Raw genomic sequence first — 12,320 nt, forward strand, 5'->3', positions numbered from 1 at the left:
GCGTCGAGCCGTTATCGCCTTTCTTGACAGTTGAAAAAGTCCGAGTCCCGCTGGGTCTTTCCCGCGGCATCGGTGTATATTGCTCGTGACGTCTGTTTGTGTGAAACCGTTTATGTGAACATTCGCGCGTCTTTACGATATCGGTAAGGAATCTTGAAGTAATTGCGTTAGGGTTGACTGAAAAATCTTCTCACCGCGGATTGTTTTACCATTGATTGGTTTTTTTTTATAATTCATTTTGTGAATGAAAAAAAAAACCACTGCGAGAGGCATTCAAATTGGAAATCGAGTTGAATTAATCGATTGGAAAGCCGAAGAATCGTATTTTATAAATTGGGTCGATTTTTACTCCCTAATTAAAGATATAATCACTTTTAATTAATGTCAGTCATTAATTCGAAATTGCAAATAAATTTTTTCAACTTATCTCACGGCGAATGAAATTACAAGCCACTTATTAATCGGGGACCTATCACCGACTGAACTCGCAAAGGAAAAAAACGAAGGAGAATGGACCAAGAAAAAAGTATTGATTAAAAGACAGAAGGCTATGACAGGAATGGGCCAAGCCAAGAAGAAACGAAATGCCGAAATAAGCGAATCTTGATACGAGTGCTCATTACCAGTTTCGTTCAATCTTAAACGTAATATATTTTTATTTAAGACAATCGTCTCGAATTTTTTCCCTTTAGAATTTGATATGCGTGTCAGTCGACTACTCATTTAAACACTGAGTAAATTTCAAGACTTTCTTAAGAAAATCGTTTCGTGGATGAACTACCTTAATGGATTTTAAGAAATCAAATGATGCTTTATGTTTCTAGTACGGAACGTAAATCAGTATTTTCCCACGAAGCAGGAACAATAGCACAACGAAGATTTTCCATCGTCGAATATGACTGCGATTAAAAAAAGTACGTTCCTCGCGTCATTTTTGTTTTACATACAACTTATAATTCTGTATCGTTAAATCGCGACTCCTCGTGAAAAAAAAAGAAAACAATTTTTCAAATCATTTTAATTATTTCCCGTAATTTAAAGAGGCCTTCGTTTCTACATTCTCTTATTTGCGCGCACCGACGCACTTCGCCATCTCATAATTTTCTTAATCGGCTATTAAAGTTGTAAAAATGACTCCACAATCGTGTATGAATAAACATGTTAATTTTGAAGTTTCATTCCCACAGATACGTTGCGCTGCTTTTTTATTTTTAGACCCAATTTTCCCTGTTAACTGAATCTGCCCGAAACGATCGAATGGTCGAAAAATAAATACAATAAAATAAAATAATTAGCGAATGTTTACAACACTGTTTTTCAATCCGCTTAAAATTCATTCAATCGATGTAGCGTAGACGCGTTCGTTCGCAGCTACGGAATTCAATGTCGCCGCTATGCTAATGCGTTTTATTCTCTCGATATAAAATGCAAAAATGCAGCAGTCTCTCCGAACCAGAGACGAAAGAGCGTTCTCAGTCAAGGCTGCGACACAGATGGCAGCAGATCTTTCCCGCATCGTTGCTCCCCGGAGTGTCACATCGCATTTTAATGAGTTATTCGTTGCGTGATAAGCGATTCGTCGTCATAGATGAACGCTCTTGGCTTTTTCATCTCTTTCTCTCCCTCCTCCTGTCTCTCCTCCCTCTTTCTCGTCTTCAACGCATTTCTTTCGTTCGGAGCAACTTTTGTGACCAGAAGGATGTAAGTGGTTCGAACTACAACAATACGGTTTAAACTCAAATTAGAAAACAAAAAAAAACGAGCAGAAACCTGCCGGATAACTGGTTTTCAGAAGACTCTCTCGCCTCTCCGCGCAGACTTGGGCTTTCATAAATGTTCACACCTTTACCGAAGAAACTTCAGATCCTCAAAGTCACAGCAGATTGAAAAATATTCTCGAGGATTCCAGTGTTTACTCTCTCGTATATCGAAGCAGGCTCTCGTCCAGGGCAAAGAACGATTCGAGGAATCCGAGAGGTGCGTATGCTCGAGTGAACGGGAGGAAAAATACAAGTTCGTGCACAATGCTGAGAAGCGTTACGCCGACGATGAAGTTGATCGGTCTAGTCATCCTCGCGGTGCTCCACTCCCCAGGATCAAACTCACGTGAGCAAATATCGAGTATTTGAAACTCGGAGTAATAAAAACAACGACAGTAGTGAGCCTAAGGAAATATTTTGCATGTTTTATTAAGGGGGAATGAAAAAGTGATTTTTTCGTGCAGTCGATAAACACGGTGAATCAATTCTCACCTGCAGTTTGTGCATCGAAAATTCTCTAGTAATTCCGAGCGGATAAGAAGCCGTTGTTTTTCACGCTAAGATGCACCGTTGACGTTACGAAACATTGGTTGAAAGATGCCTCGATTTTCTTTTCAGAATCTATGATTTTTTTCACAGAAGAGGCAAACTGCTCGACAGCTTCGAAGCAATCCGGGACGTGCATCAACATCAGACAATGTCCAGCCCTGATGAGTGTTCTCCGAGGTCCCAGACCCCTGTCTCCGCAGGCTCTCGAACTCCTGAGATCCTCGCAGTGCGGTTTCGATGGTAATTCGCCAAAAGTGTGCTGCGAGAGCGAGGTATATGCGTGTTCGATTTGATCTTTATTCGTGTGAGCGAAGCACCGAGCGAATTTTGTGATTTAATCGTGCGAAAACGTTCTGCCGAGCACAGCGAGCGGGCACGACAAGCCCGTTGGTCGGTGCGAGCAATGACGAGGACTCGGCGAGCCCTCCATCGCCTCCGGACGTGACTGCGCACCCGAATCTCAGACTCCTCGAGCACGCGCTTTGCGGTCCTATAACACAGGGGAAAATATTAAACGGCAACAAAACTAGCGTCTTCGATTACCCATGGATGGCTCTGATCGCGTACAAAATCGGTTCGACTTACGAGTTCCGCTGCGGCGGAAGCGTCATCAACAAGAGATACATCCTCACGGCCGCTCATTGCGTCTCCCAGTTACCCGCCGGTGAGTCTCGCGCGTTCAATCCTTATAAAAATCCTCGTTGTTATCGCGCCACTCCGCGTCCTCCAGGTCTCGTCTTGTCCGGCGTAAGGGTCGGGGATCACGACATAAGCAAAGAGCGGGATTGCGACAAGGGCGAGGACGGGTTGGAAGTCGTGTGTGCCGAGAGATACCAAGACTTTGGGGTCGAGAGCACGCACCCGCATCCCCGATACTCGAGGAGCAATCTCAAAAATGACATTGCCCTCATTCGTATCGATAACGACGCGGATTTTCGACCGGCGAGTGTTCGACCGATTTGTTTACCCATCGGAGCCGCTGCGACGATCGTTCAGAAAAAGGTACTTGCAGAAAATCCTGTAAAATTAGGCTCAAAGGGCTTGGACATTTTAGAATGCGGAAAATCGAGTCTATTTTTTCTTCCTACTCACCCCCGCTCTTCCAAGGTCACGGTAACGGGCTGGGGCGCGACCGAGAGAGGCCCTCAAAGTCAGGACCTTTTGCAAGCCTTCATCAGTGTCGTGCCGAACGAGCAGTGCGCGGAGGCTTATCGAAAGACTGCGACGATCGGATTCCGACAGCTGTGCGCCGGCGGGAGCAACGGCGTTGATTCCTGCTTCGGTGACAGCGGCGGTCCCCTCCAATCACCTGGACTGTACAACAGCGCTCCGAAATACATACAGCATGGCTTGGTCAGCTTTGGACCAACGCGCTGCGGAATTGAAGGGTTCCCTGGTGTTTACACCAAATTGTCGTACTACCTTGATTGGGTCCTGGACACTATGAGAGATTAGAACTCGCAAATACTGACACTCTGTGACAAGCTGCCACGAGGTGATCGAGAGGCGATTTTAGCAACTCTGGAATTGGAAAAGAAGAATATGCGGAAAATTTTCAAACACGAAATATCTCCGGTGAAAGTCGCTGCGACGCAAGTCGATGCAAGCTAAATGGTTTTCGAGCCTCTGATTTGATCTCTCCACCTCGGGATTTTTAAATAAAATGTGATCGAGGCTCGATAATTGTTCGAAATTTTTCTGCTCGTTACTTCAAGCCAATGGGAACATTTTTTCACTCATAAATATTCTCAATTCGAGCGCTTTTCTTACGATTCTCTCTTGTTTTCGTGGGTTTCAGAATAATTAATAAAATCACGTCGACACAAATAACGTGTATATCGATATATTCGGATATTGCACTTGACACTCGAGACAAATTAGTATCCACAATAAAAAAAACAGTTCTTCGTACCATGAATTTTCAAAAGTTTATCTCAAATGTTTGGACTAAAAGAAAAAAATGTGGAGGATTCGATGATTTTGAAAAACACGAGTAGAATAAACGTGCGGTTACGTGCGCGGTGGGGTTTTTCACTTCAGCTATTTCCATCGTGGATAATGCAGTCGTTATTGTCGAGAGCGTGTCCCTCCTTTTCGGTTCGACGATCTTCGATTAACTCGGCTGTTTCGTTGATCGAAACTCTCAATGTACCGCGATCGCTTTTCTTTTTATTAGCACTAGAGAGGTCCGATTTGTGAGTGGATCTTTCGGATTTTTGGGAACTCGATGACTTGGAAGAGCGGCTCGCTGAGGCGCGAGCACCGGAGCTGCTCGTCAGGGATCCCGAATCGGGCCTCGAGGCGCTCATCGGACTGGCGTCCGATTCCAGACTGCTCGAATTCTGACGCTTTGCTATCCTCTTCTTTTTCTTGAGCTTGTAAACGCACTTCGGGGATTGCCTCGTTTGCAGCTGCCTGACGGCCTGGTAACTCTGGGAGTGTCGCTCGAACAGCGTCGGTATATCCGTAACGCGACGCAGCATCATTTCCATCTCGAGGCGATGACGCTCCGCTTGCTCTCGAGCCTCGTCCCGGCGCAAACACGTCCGAAAATCCAAGTCTCTCTCGTGCTCCTGCCTGTACACGAATAAACTTTTGTTTCAACTGGGCGATGCAACTGCTCGTTCTTCGTGGCGAGGATCAGTCGTCTTCGGTTACTTTCATAAGAGCGATAACGTTGAAATTGTAAATTGCGATTTTCTAGCGGCGCGGTTACGTGATTCCAAAGCTTGCATTCCATTCGCTCAAAACTAGGTACGGAATTCCCATAAATTTTCTATCTAAGTACGAGTGAGAAGAGTGTCAACTGTCGTCAAAATCGAGGGGATTAACCTGAATCTGGGGAACGTTAATTGGAAGAATTCGAGTACAATAAACAAAAATAACTGAATATTCCCAATCCTGTTTGGTGCTCTACGCAAATATAAACTAATCGGTTGCTACATACGTTTCCTCGTACCTTGCGGCTTGTCTCAGTGCCCTCCAGGCGGGTTTGCGCCCGATCAAATCCGATCTGAGCTTCATCATGCGTTCTCGATGTTCCTCCTCCATTTTAGCACGGATTTCTCTCTCCAGTTTGTCACTGCAAAAGCGAAAAATCGTCATTTTCGGTTGACGTATCGAGGGATGAGATTTTACCTTTGTTTTTACAAAAAATTTCAATTCACCGAGACGCCTGGCAGCGCAGAATGGCCGCAAGATTGTTTCCCCGTGAGGAGAGTTCCGTCATCGCGGATCTCGATCTTTCGGACGTTACGGGAGTTGCGCTGCAAATTTCTATGTTATCGCCCCCATCATCGCCCTCCTTCTCGTCCACGTAATTTGGCGATTGGAGAATCGTCGATTTGACGCGTTCCCGACGAGCCATCGACGGCGGCAGCGACGCCGATTTCAGCAACTCGGCGGCTCTCACCTTTTTCTGCAATTGTCTGAAACAAAAAGTAAATACTTTCCATCAGCTAAATAATGAACGTTCTACATTTCGCCGTCTCTATGTTGCTCTAATTTTCTTCCATTCTCAGACTGTGACGACCTGCTCCGGTCGTTTTGACACGAGCACTCACCGATAATACTCATCCTCCAACATGCGATCGTAGACTTGGGTGCCAAAGAGATTTTTCGGCACCGGTTTCGCTCTGAATCTCGACGTCGAACGCGCGCTTCTCGAGCAAAGCTCAGGACTCGATCGACTTATCGCTTTGCCAGCTCTGCGCTCGCATTCGAGTCTGAAGGGTTTAACCTGGGCCATTAAACTCCAAGCACTTTCCTCACGGATCATTCGACTTCTGAAAACCCCAGCAAGCCCGCCATTTTTTCAAAATTTTTCAGAAATAGCTATACGCGTTAGGAAAATATTAACAATAATAATCGAAGCATCCCCTGGCGGATTTTGTGACCAGCTTTCTGGTTGTTTTTGTACAAAGGTTGACCAGTCATTTGTGGCCGAACTGAGCTGGATATTGGGCATGCACGTCGGTCGTTCCGGTCAAGAAATCGTAGTGGAAACTCGAAAATTCCAACTCTGATTACGAATAACGGATCTAATTTTATACAAAAGCGACTAGCTCAATTCCGACCACAAAAAACTGGTCACAAAATCCGCTAGGGTCGTTCGAGGCATTGGCTACTAATACTATTCGTGTCTCGGACCGTTCTTCCTTCGCAGCCATCAGCTTATCGTACAATGGTATCCTGGAGGTAAGTGGAATCGGCCTGAATCTCCGTTTCTTCGGGTACGAACATTTACTCTTGTCAACGTCGCGCAACGAGCGTCCTTCGGCCTCCATCTCTGTCACCGACATGTATTTTTCTGCTTCGTCCCTGAATCCATAAATAATTAAAGTGACTTTTTTTTTTTTAAAGGCAATTAAAATCGACGCGATCAAGAGAGTCCCAATGCTAAAATTCCGACATTTTTACATTCGTTGAATACCTGACGGCAAATCGGAAGGGCTTTGGGACCGTGGGATGCCACCTTTTCGGACTGTTCGGCGGTAAACTGCGCGTCTCCGCGCTACTTTCAGAGCCGCTCTCGACGCTCTCAGTTTTCGAATCGCTCCACGTGCTCCAGCTCTTTCCAGCCGAGTGTATTTCCCTGTTTCGCATCGTTTTCATCGCCTTCTCCTTGTCCTTGCACCTGAAATTCATTTCGCCGGTTAGTACCTTTGCTTCGAATCCTACTTTTTTGTCAGACAACGCGCAACTTTTTTATCGCATTCGAGCTACGAGAATTTATGAAACATTTTAGTCCCTCTTAAAAATCTACAAGATCGCCAACGAACTCGATATTTCTCGAGTTCATTTCTCCTGTGGAATTCACGACACAAGTCTTTTGGTTGAAATGCGAAAGAGCTCGACGTGTCCGATCGATCCGGGAGCCGTTACTCGATCCTGTCATTTGAAATACCAATTTAAGGTAACTCCTGTACTGCATGCTAGTCAAATCAGTGCTAAATATTCAATACGCTTTTAGACCAAGTTTAACGTATCGATTAAATGTATTGTTAGAGGATTTGTATTACAGCGTGTCTTATTAAGATGTAAAAATATTAAAAACGCTAGTTTTGCAAAACCATCAATTGATAAATGCAAATTTCCCTGCTGACACATTTTCACTGGTACTTTTCAAAGAATTATCTGCGTTTTTTCATCGATTTTACAGCAACGAGTCTCATTTTGTTCCTCAACTGGTCCTCTATGAATCCACCGTGTAGTTGTTTTTTAACTCGATCGTTTCACTGTTGCAGCTAATTGTTCATTGAGTGAAAAAACTTTTTCATTCGAAATTTCTCTCAGGAATGAGTTTAAAGGAAAATGTACGCGGTTAATTCGTAGAGGATCAGTTGAGGAACAAAATGAGACTTGGTGCAATAAAATCGGTTAAAAAATAGAGATGATTCTTTGAAAAATACCTGTGAAAATGTGTCATCATGGTAATTTGCATCTATCAGTTGACAGTTTTGCAAAATTATCATTTTTAATACTTTTTCACGTTAATAAAATATGCTTGAATACATATATGCTAACAATAAGTTTAATCGGTACGTTGAACTTGGTCTAAAAGGGTTTTGAAAATTTAGCACTCATTCGACTAGCATGCAGTACAGGAGTTACCTTAAGGTGATGGAGCAATCGCTATCTCGCCACTGTGAGTGCGAGAGAGATAGCTGCAATTTTCGAAATTGAATATGTTCGACACGGTTCGATCAATAAAAAAAAGCCCCTGTCAGCGTATTTTTGCCATCTTTTCGCGTCCGCTGACAGAGCCTTTTTTTGATTAGTCAAACGACCGTCAAAAAAACTGCATCGGTCAATAAGCTCGGGGTTCTAACTGCCATCAAGCAAAATTAGATTGAACTCATGAAGCAAGAGATAAACTTTAAGAATCTTGGAAAAATTGATTAATGACGCGCGAACAGTGTTATCAATAATGTGAGTTTTTTTAAATTTTATTTAATTTTCCCGTTCATTTTTACTTTTATGTGCCCTGCATCACAAACTCAAAAATCATCGAGTCACTCTAAAATCAAAATGTGATGATTTTTCATTTTTCATAAAGTAACTGAGGTAAAAACCTCAGTTAAATATTTCGTCAGGTAAATATTTGCAATAAATAATGAGACTGAAGTTTGCAAGGTTGGAGTTCAACGAAATGATATGAAAAATCTCTCCAACAATTTCAGTAATTCTCCAATTCTTTTACCTGCCTAATTTGCAGTTCTTAGTGTTTTTCAATCTGCATCAATGATTCGTGAAATAAAAAATTTAAGGCGTTCCTTTCACGAACCCGAATATTCTACAAACTGATTTTTCATTACAAGAGTGAAAATGCACGCGAATAGATTGGCGAAATTTCAGGTCAGGTTATCGAACATTCAATGAAGAATTAAGACTTGAAAAATCGTATAATTTATACGGGAGCTCATGGAGATTCCGTCACCGCCACATTTCTATTCGATAATTCACATACTAAATAATTCTAAATTCCTGACACAAACTGTCTCACAGATAGGAAAAAAGGACTTCTCAGAGATTAGGAATCAGTCCAAATTTCGAGTGCCCCAATTCGCGCCACTATAAAATACGGTTACCAAAGGAATGCCTTAAGGCCTTAGGCCACTCTAGAGGCCGAAAAAAATAGGCTTTTTGGGAATTTTTTTCAGAAATACTACAAATTAAATCGAGATAACAAAAACGTGATTTTATTATTCATATCAGTGACTGCTTACAATAATTTTTTTGAAACGATTTAGTGCAAAATGGCGGCTGTGCAGCGTTTTTGCGATGGCTCAACTTTTCAAGTTGGCCGGACTCATAACTCAGGCAATTTTCAACCGATTAACTTGAAATTTTCAAAATATCTTGAAAAATACATTGTCTATGGAAGTACGTAGGATTTTTTTTTTATATTGCGTAGTTCATTCGTTATTAACAATTATCTGACAATTCTTCAGTTCTCAAGTTTCTCAAGATCTTCACTTTCCACTTTAGAAGGGCGCCATTTGGCCAAAAATCAATATATCGCAAAAATCCTAAGTGGCCTAAGGCCTTAAGTATTCTCGATTTAAACCCATGGTCTTGTTAATCTATACGAGCTAGGTGGAATAAATGGTCCCAAGGCTCTAATTTAATTTTCAACAAAAAAAATGAACCCATCGAATATCAATATGAAGCCGGCGTTTCGTGTTGAGTTGGCGCTGTGTGAAAACGTGCTTGAGTTATCGCAAAAGAAAAGTGAGTACATACACATTTGTTTTTCATGCTTCGAACGTCACATCCGTTAAAAGGGAAGCTAAAAACTAGAGACAAGTAAATTTTTATGCCCTTAGGGCAGTCACCGGTAAAATCGTGGAAATCGATGTTTGTAAGATTTTCAATTAAAGAAACAAAACGTTGTGAAATAAATGCAGAAGTTGCCAAGCACATCGAATTACGAAAAAAAAATAAAATAAAATACAAAAGAAGAAAATAAGGATGCAAAAAATTACAACCACAAAAAATACAAAGAAAAAACATTACAAAAAGAAATTGCGACCAATAAAATTAAGATTACAAAAACTTTTAAAAAAAATGACAAACGAAAAAAAATTGTATACCACTAAATTGAAAGAAAAAACATTTGGCCGTTGTACTTGTTCAAAGGGAAGCTAAAATATGATGTATTTAAGAGGATGGATCAGTCGGTATATCGCAACCGTGAGTGAGAGAGAGAGAGAGATAGTTGCAAATTTCGAAATCGAAATTCTTTGACACAGTTTGACCGATTAAAAAAAGGCTCTGTCAATCGATTTTTGCCACCGTTCTGCGTGGGCTGACAGAGCCTTTTTTTAATCGATCAAACTGTGTCAAAGAATTTCGATTTCGAAAATTCCACGTGAGGACGTGAGGTTAGTCGACTGATCCATACTCTTAAGGTGTTAGGTGCTAGATTAATTCGTAAATTTTTCTGGTTTCAGGCCCCAAGTACATTTAAAAATTCGTATTTATCCCAACAAAAAACTGCATTGCAGAGTGACTTGGTAAACTAGAAAGCACTTTGAGATAAAATTATGAAGGAAATAATTTTCATTCAACGCGAAATAGGCCTCGGTCTGAGAGGGTTAAAAAGGTGAGATCAAATTTTATCGTTTGACGTAAAAAAATGGAGGGCTCGGGTTTTGACACGATTATATAGCGAGGAATAACAAAAGTTGATACCGATAAGTCAAGAGATCCTGGTCTTGGGCGAGTCCGGCAAAAGTGCCAGTCGAGAATAGAAGAGGGCTGTCGACTCTGGAGTCCTCGAGGCTGCACTTTTTCCCACTGAGTTTCAAATCGGCCTCGGGAAGCCGGTGTTTAACGTTCGTTTTATTGGAATCGAGTTGGGTCCTGTTGGCGGGCCGGAGATCAACGGCAACATTTTTATTTCCGTTCAACGTCTCAGCCTCGTCCAAGCAATTGCGCAAATTTTTCAACAGCAGTCTTTGCTTTCGTTTCAAATAGTCGAGTTTGCGTTTGAACTGTTCATTCGACAAATGGTGAATTTCGTCGTAGTCGGGAATGCTGTCGAGAAATTCGAGAAGATTTTCCAGCGAGCCGCCGGGACTCGAATCTTTCTCCGCCGAAGCGTTTCGGCCTGCGAAGTTTATTTTCCGCCCCTTAACGCTCGATCCTTGTTTTTGAATTCTGTCGAGTCTCGGACGCTCGTACGAAGGTGTCGGCTGTCTACTGTACGGGTCTACCGGCACTTTCACACACGAATCGACGAACGACGAGCCCTGGTGCTCTGACATTTTTAAACAAAATTTTCTTTTATTTCTCTTTTTAATTGCGGATTTCCTGATTGCTACTCTTCCCGACGGGGTAAACCTCGAGACTTTCATACATCTCGACGAAATACGAGTTTCACCCACGGGTAAGCGACGGCCAAACAAATCGATGACCAGACCCATTGGTGTACGAGTCACCATGGTGACCTCGAAGGCAGTACCAAGAGCTCGGTGGCTCCCGCGATGGGATGTCACTTCCGAATTTCATGCAAACTTTTTACGACTTTATTTTCTCGGATAAATCTTAAGAATCACTTCACGTTTCGAACACTTCACTCCTAATTTGGAAGCCGCAATTAAATTTAACCAATCACGAAAAAATTTAAGTTTGTGTGACACCGTCGTCCTCTATGAAACAAGGTTTATTAAATTCGATCTATTGAGACGTTTATTGAGAGATGAACGATCCGATCGATCATCTGGCTCGATTGTCGTCAAAAACCAAAAATTACTTTCGCTCTACGTAACCGCGAAGATGTACCTTAAAAAAGTGGAGTCCGTTAATCGATTATTCGAGCAATCATTTTAAGCTTTTTAATATCTCCTGGAAGATAAAGAAGTTGGGATCTTCATTCTTTTCGTCGAAAATGACTAATCTCGATAGTTATGATCGAAAAAATCGCATTCAGAAAACAAAACAATTGACATTATTCGAACGAATTTTATATTAGATTTTGTGTATTCACTGACGATCAAATAGAATTGCGCAGCTCCTATTCTACACTCCATTTGATAAATTTCACTAAAATCAACCACCGGCACACGCAATATTATTGTTTTGCTGCCTGACGCTCATCGTCAGGCGCAGGTAGGTTACTTGTTTATGCCGTTACCGCGATACTCAGTTCTTCCTCCCGTAATCCCCGCTGCGCCGCACCTTACCGTGCTACACCGCACACATAAACACTCCGCCTCTCACTACGAATACGAAGCCCAAGCGTGAGCTCTCCTTTACCATCCCCGCCCTACGAACGCTCGATCATTGCGAACGTGCTGTCATTTTTCTTTGCTACTGGGAAAAATCGGCAAGTCGACACAATTGATTTGTTTTGCAAGATCAAAACCCACGTTTCTTTATTAAAAAGAATATTATAATTATTTTAATCGAATTATTATATTCAACAACTTTTTGTAATCATGACCAATTATTCACAAAATCTGGTTTTTCGAATGCAGTTTTTGGATGGAACAGATTTTCAAAAGG

At 42.1% G+C, this 12,320-nt stretch overlaps 2 protein-coding genes and 1 long non-coding RNA gene across 10 annotated transcripts; 1 reads left to right on the top strand and 2 right to left on the bottom strand.

Annotated features, from left to right (window-relative positions):
* Positions 1 to 1,001: 1,001 nt before the first annotated feature.
* LOC122410247 (uncharacterized) lies at positions 1,002 to 2,400 on the bottom strand. The gene is made up of 2 exons (XR_006260884.1): positions 2,253 to 2,400; positions 1,002 to 2,164 (listed from the first exon to the last, which is right to left on the bottom strand). It is a non-coding gene; the product is annotated as an uncharacterized lncRNA (long non-coding RNA).
* On the top strand, positions 1,436 to 4,220 carry LOC122410241 (melanization protease 1-like). 7 transcript variants are annotated; one of them, XM_043418376.1, is made up of 6 exons: positions 1,436 to 1,701; positions 1,793 to 1,977; positions 2,379 to 2,581; positions 2,676 to 2,973; positions 3,040 to 3,311; positions 3,417 to 4,220. In XM_043418376.1, the coding sequence occupies exons 1-6, from the start codon at positions 1,589 to 1,591 to the stop codon at positions 3,762 to 3,764; spliced, it is 1,419 nt and encodes a 472-aa protein (XP_043274311.1). In that variant the 5' UTR covers positions 1,436 to 1,588; the 3' UTR covers positions 3,765 to 4,220. The 7 variants fall into 7 exon arrangements, with proteins under 7 accessions (XP_043274311.1, XP_043274309.1, XP_043274312.1 ...); XM_043418374.1 differs by having other exon boundaries at positions 1,460 to 1,701; positions 1,793 to 2,106; XM_043418377.1 differs by having other exon boundaries at positions 1,460 to 1,701; positions 2,400 to 2,581.
* A 116-nt stretch (positions 4,221 to 4,336) lies between these two features.
* On the bottom strand, positions 4,337 to 11,163 carry LOC122410240 (protein FAM161A). Of its 2 annotated transcripts, none has more exons than XM_043418373.1 (7): positions 10,506 to 11,163; positions 6,742 to 6,945; positions 6,459 to 6,629; positions 5,873 to 6,094; positions 5,477 to 5,737; positions 5,269 to 5,391; positions 4,337 to 4,886 (listed from the first exon to the last, which is right to left on the bottom strand). In XM_043418373.1, exons 1-7 carry the CDS (start codon positions 11,078 to 11,080, stop codon positions 4,346 to 4,348), a joined length of 2,097 nt encoding a protein of 698 aa, XP_043274308.1. In that variant the 5' UTR covers positions 11,081 to 11,163; the 3' UTR covers positions 4,337 to 4,345. The 2 variants fall into 2 exon arrangements, with proteins under 2 accessions (XP_043274308.1, XP_043274307.1); XM_043418372.1 differs by having other exon boundaries at positions 5,257 to 5,391.
* Positions 11,164 to 12,320: the final 1,157 nt, after the last annotated feature.

The sequence above is a fragment of the Venturia canescens genome, chromosome 4 (genome assembly GCF_019457755.1).
Source record: "Venturia canescens isolate UGA chromosome 4, ASM1945775v1, whole genome shotgun sequence".
NCBI classification, from domain to species: domain Eukaryota; kingdom Metazoa; phylum Arthropoda; class Insecta; order Hymenoptera; family Ichneumonidae; genus Venturia; species Venturia canescens.

Coding starts and splice junctions, on each gene's coding strand:
- LOC122410241 (XM_043418374.1), top strand. CDS start 1,589: ATGAACGCTCTTGGCTTTTTCATCTCTTTCTCTCCCTCCTCCTGTCTC. Junction 1,702..1,792: donor ACTTTTGTGACCAGAAGGAT/GTAAGTGGTTCG, acceptor ACTGGTTTTCAG/AAGACTCTCTCGCCTCTCCG. Junction 2,974..3,039: donor CGTCTCCCAGTTACCCGCCG/GTGAGTCTCGCG, acceptor CGCGTCCTCCAG/GTCTCGTCTTGTCCGGCGTA.
- LOC122410240 (XM_043418372.1), bottom strand. CDS start 11,080: ATGTCAGAGCACCAGGGCTCGTCGTTCGTCGATTCGTGTGTGAAAGTG. Junction 6,630..6,741: donor CCCTTCCGATTTGCCGTCAG/GTATTCAACGAA, acceptor TTATGGATTCAG/GGACGAAGCAGAAAAATACA. Junction 4,887..5,256: donor GCCGCAAGGTACGAGGAAAC/GTATGTAGCAAC, acceptor ATTCGTGTACAG/GCAGGAGCACGAGAGAGACT.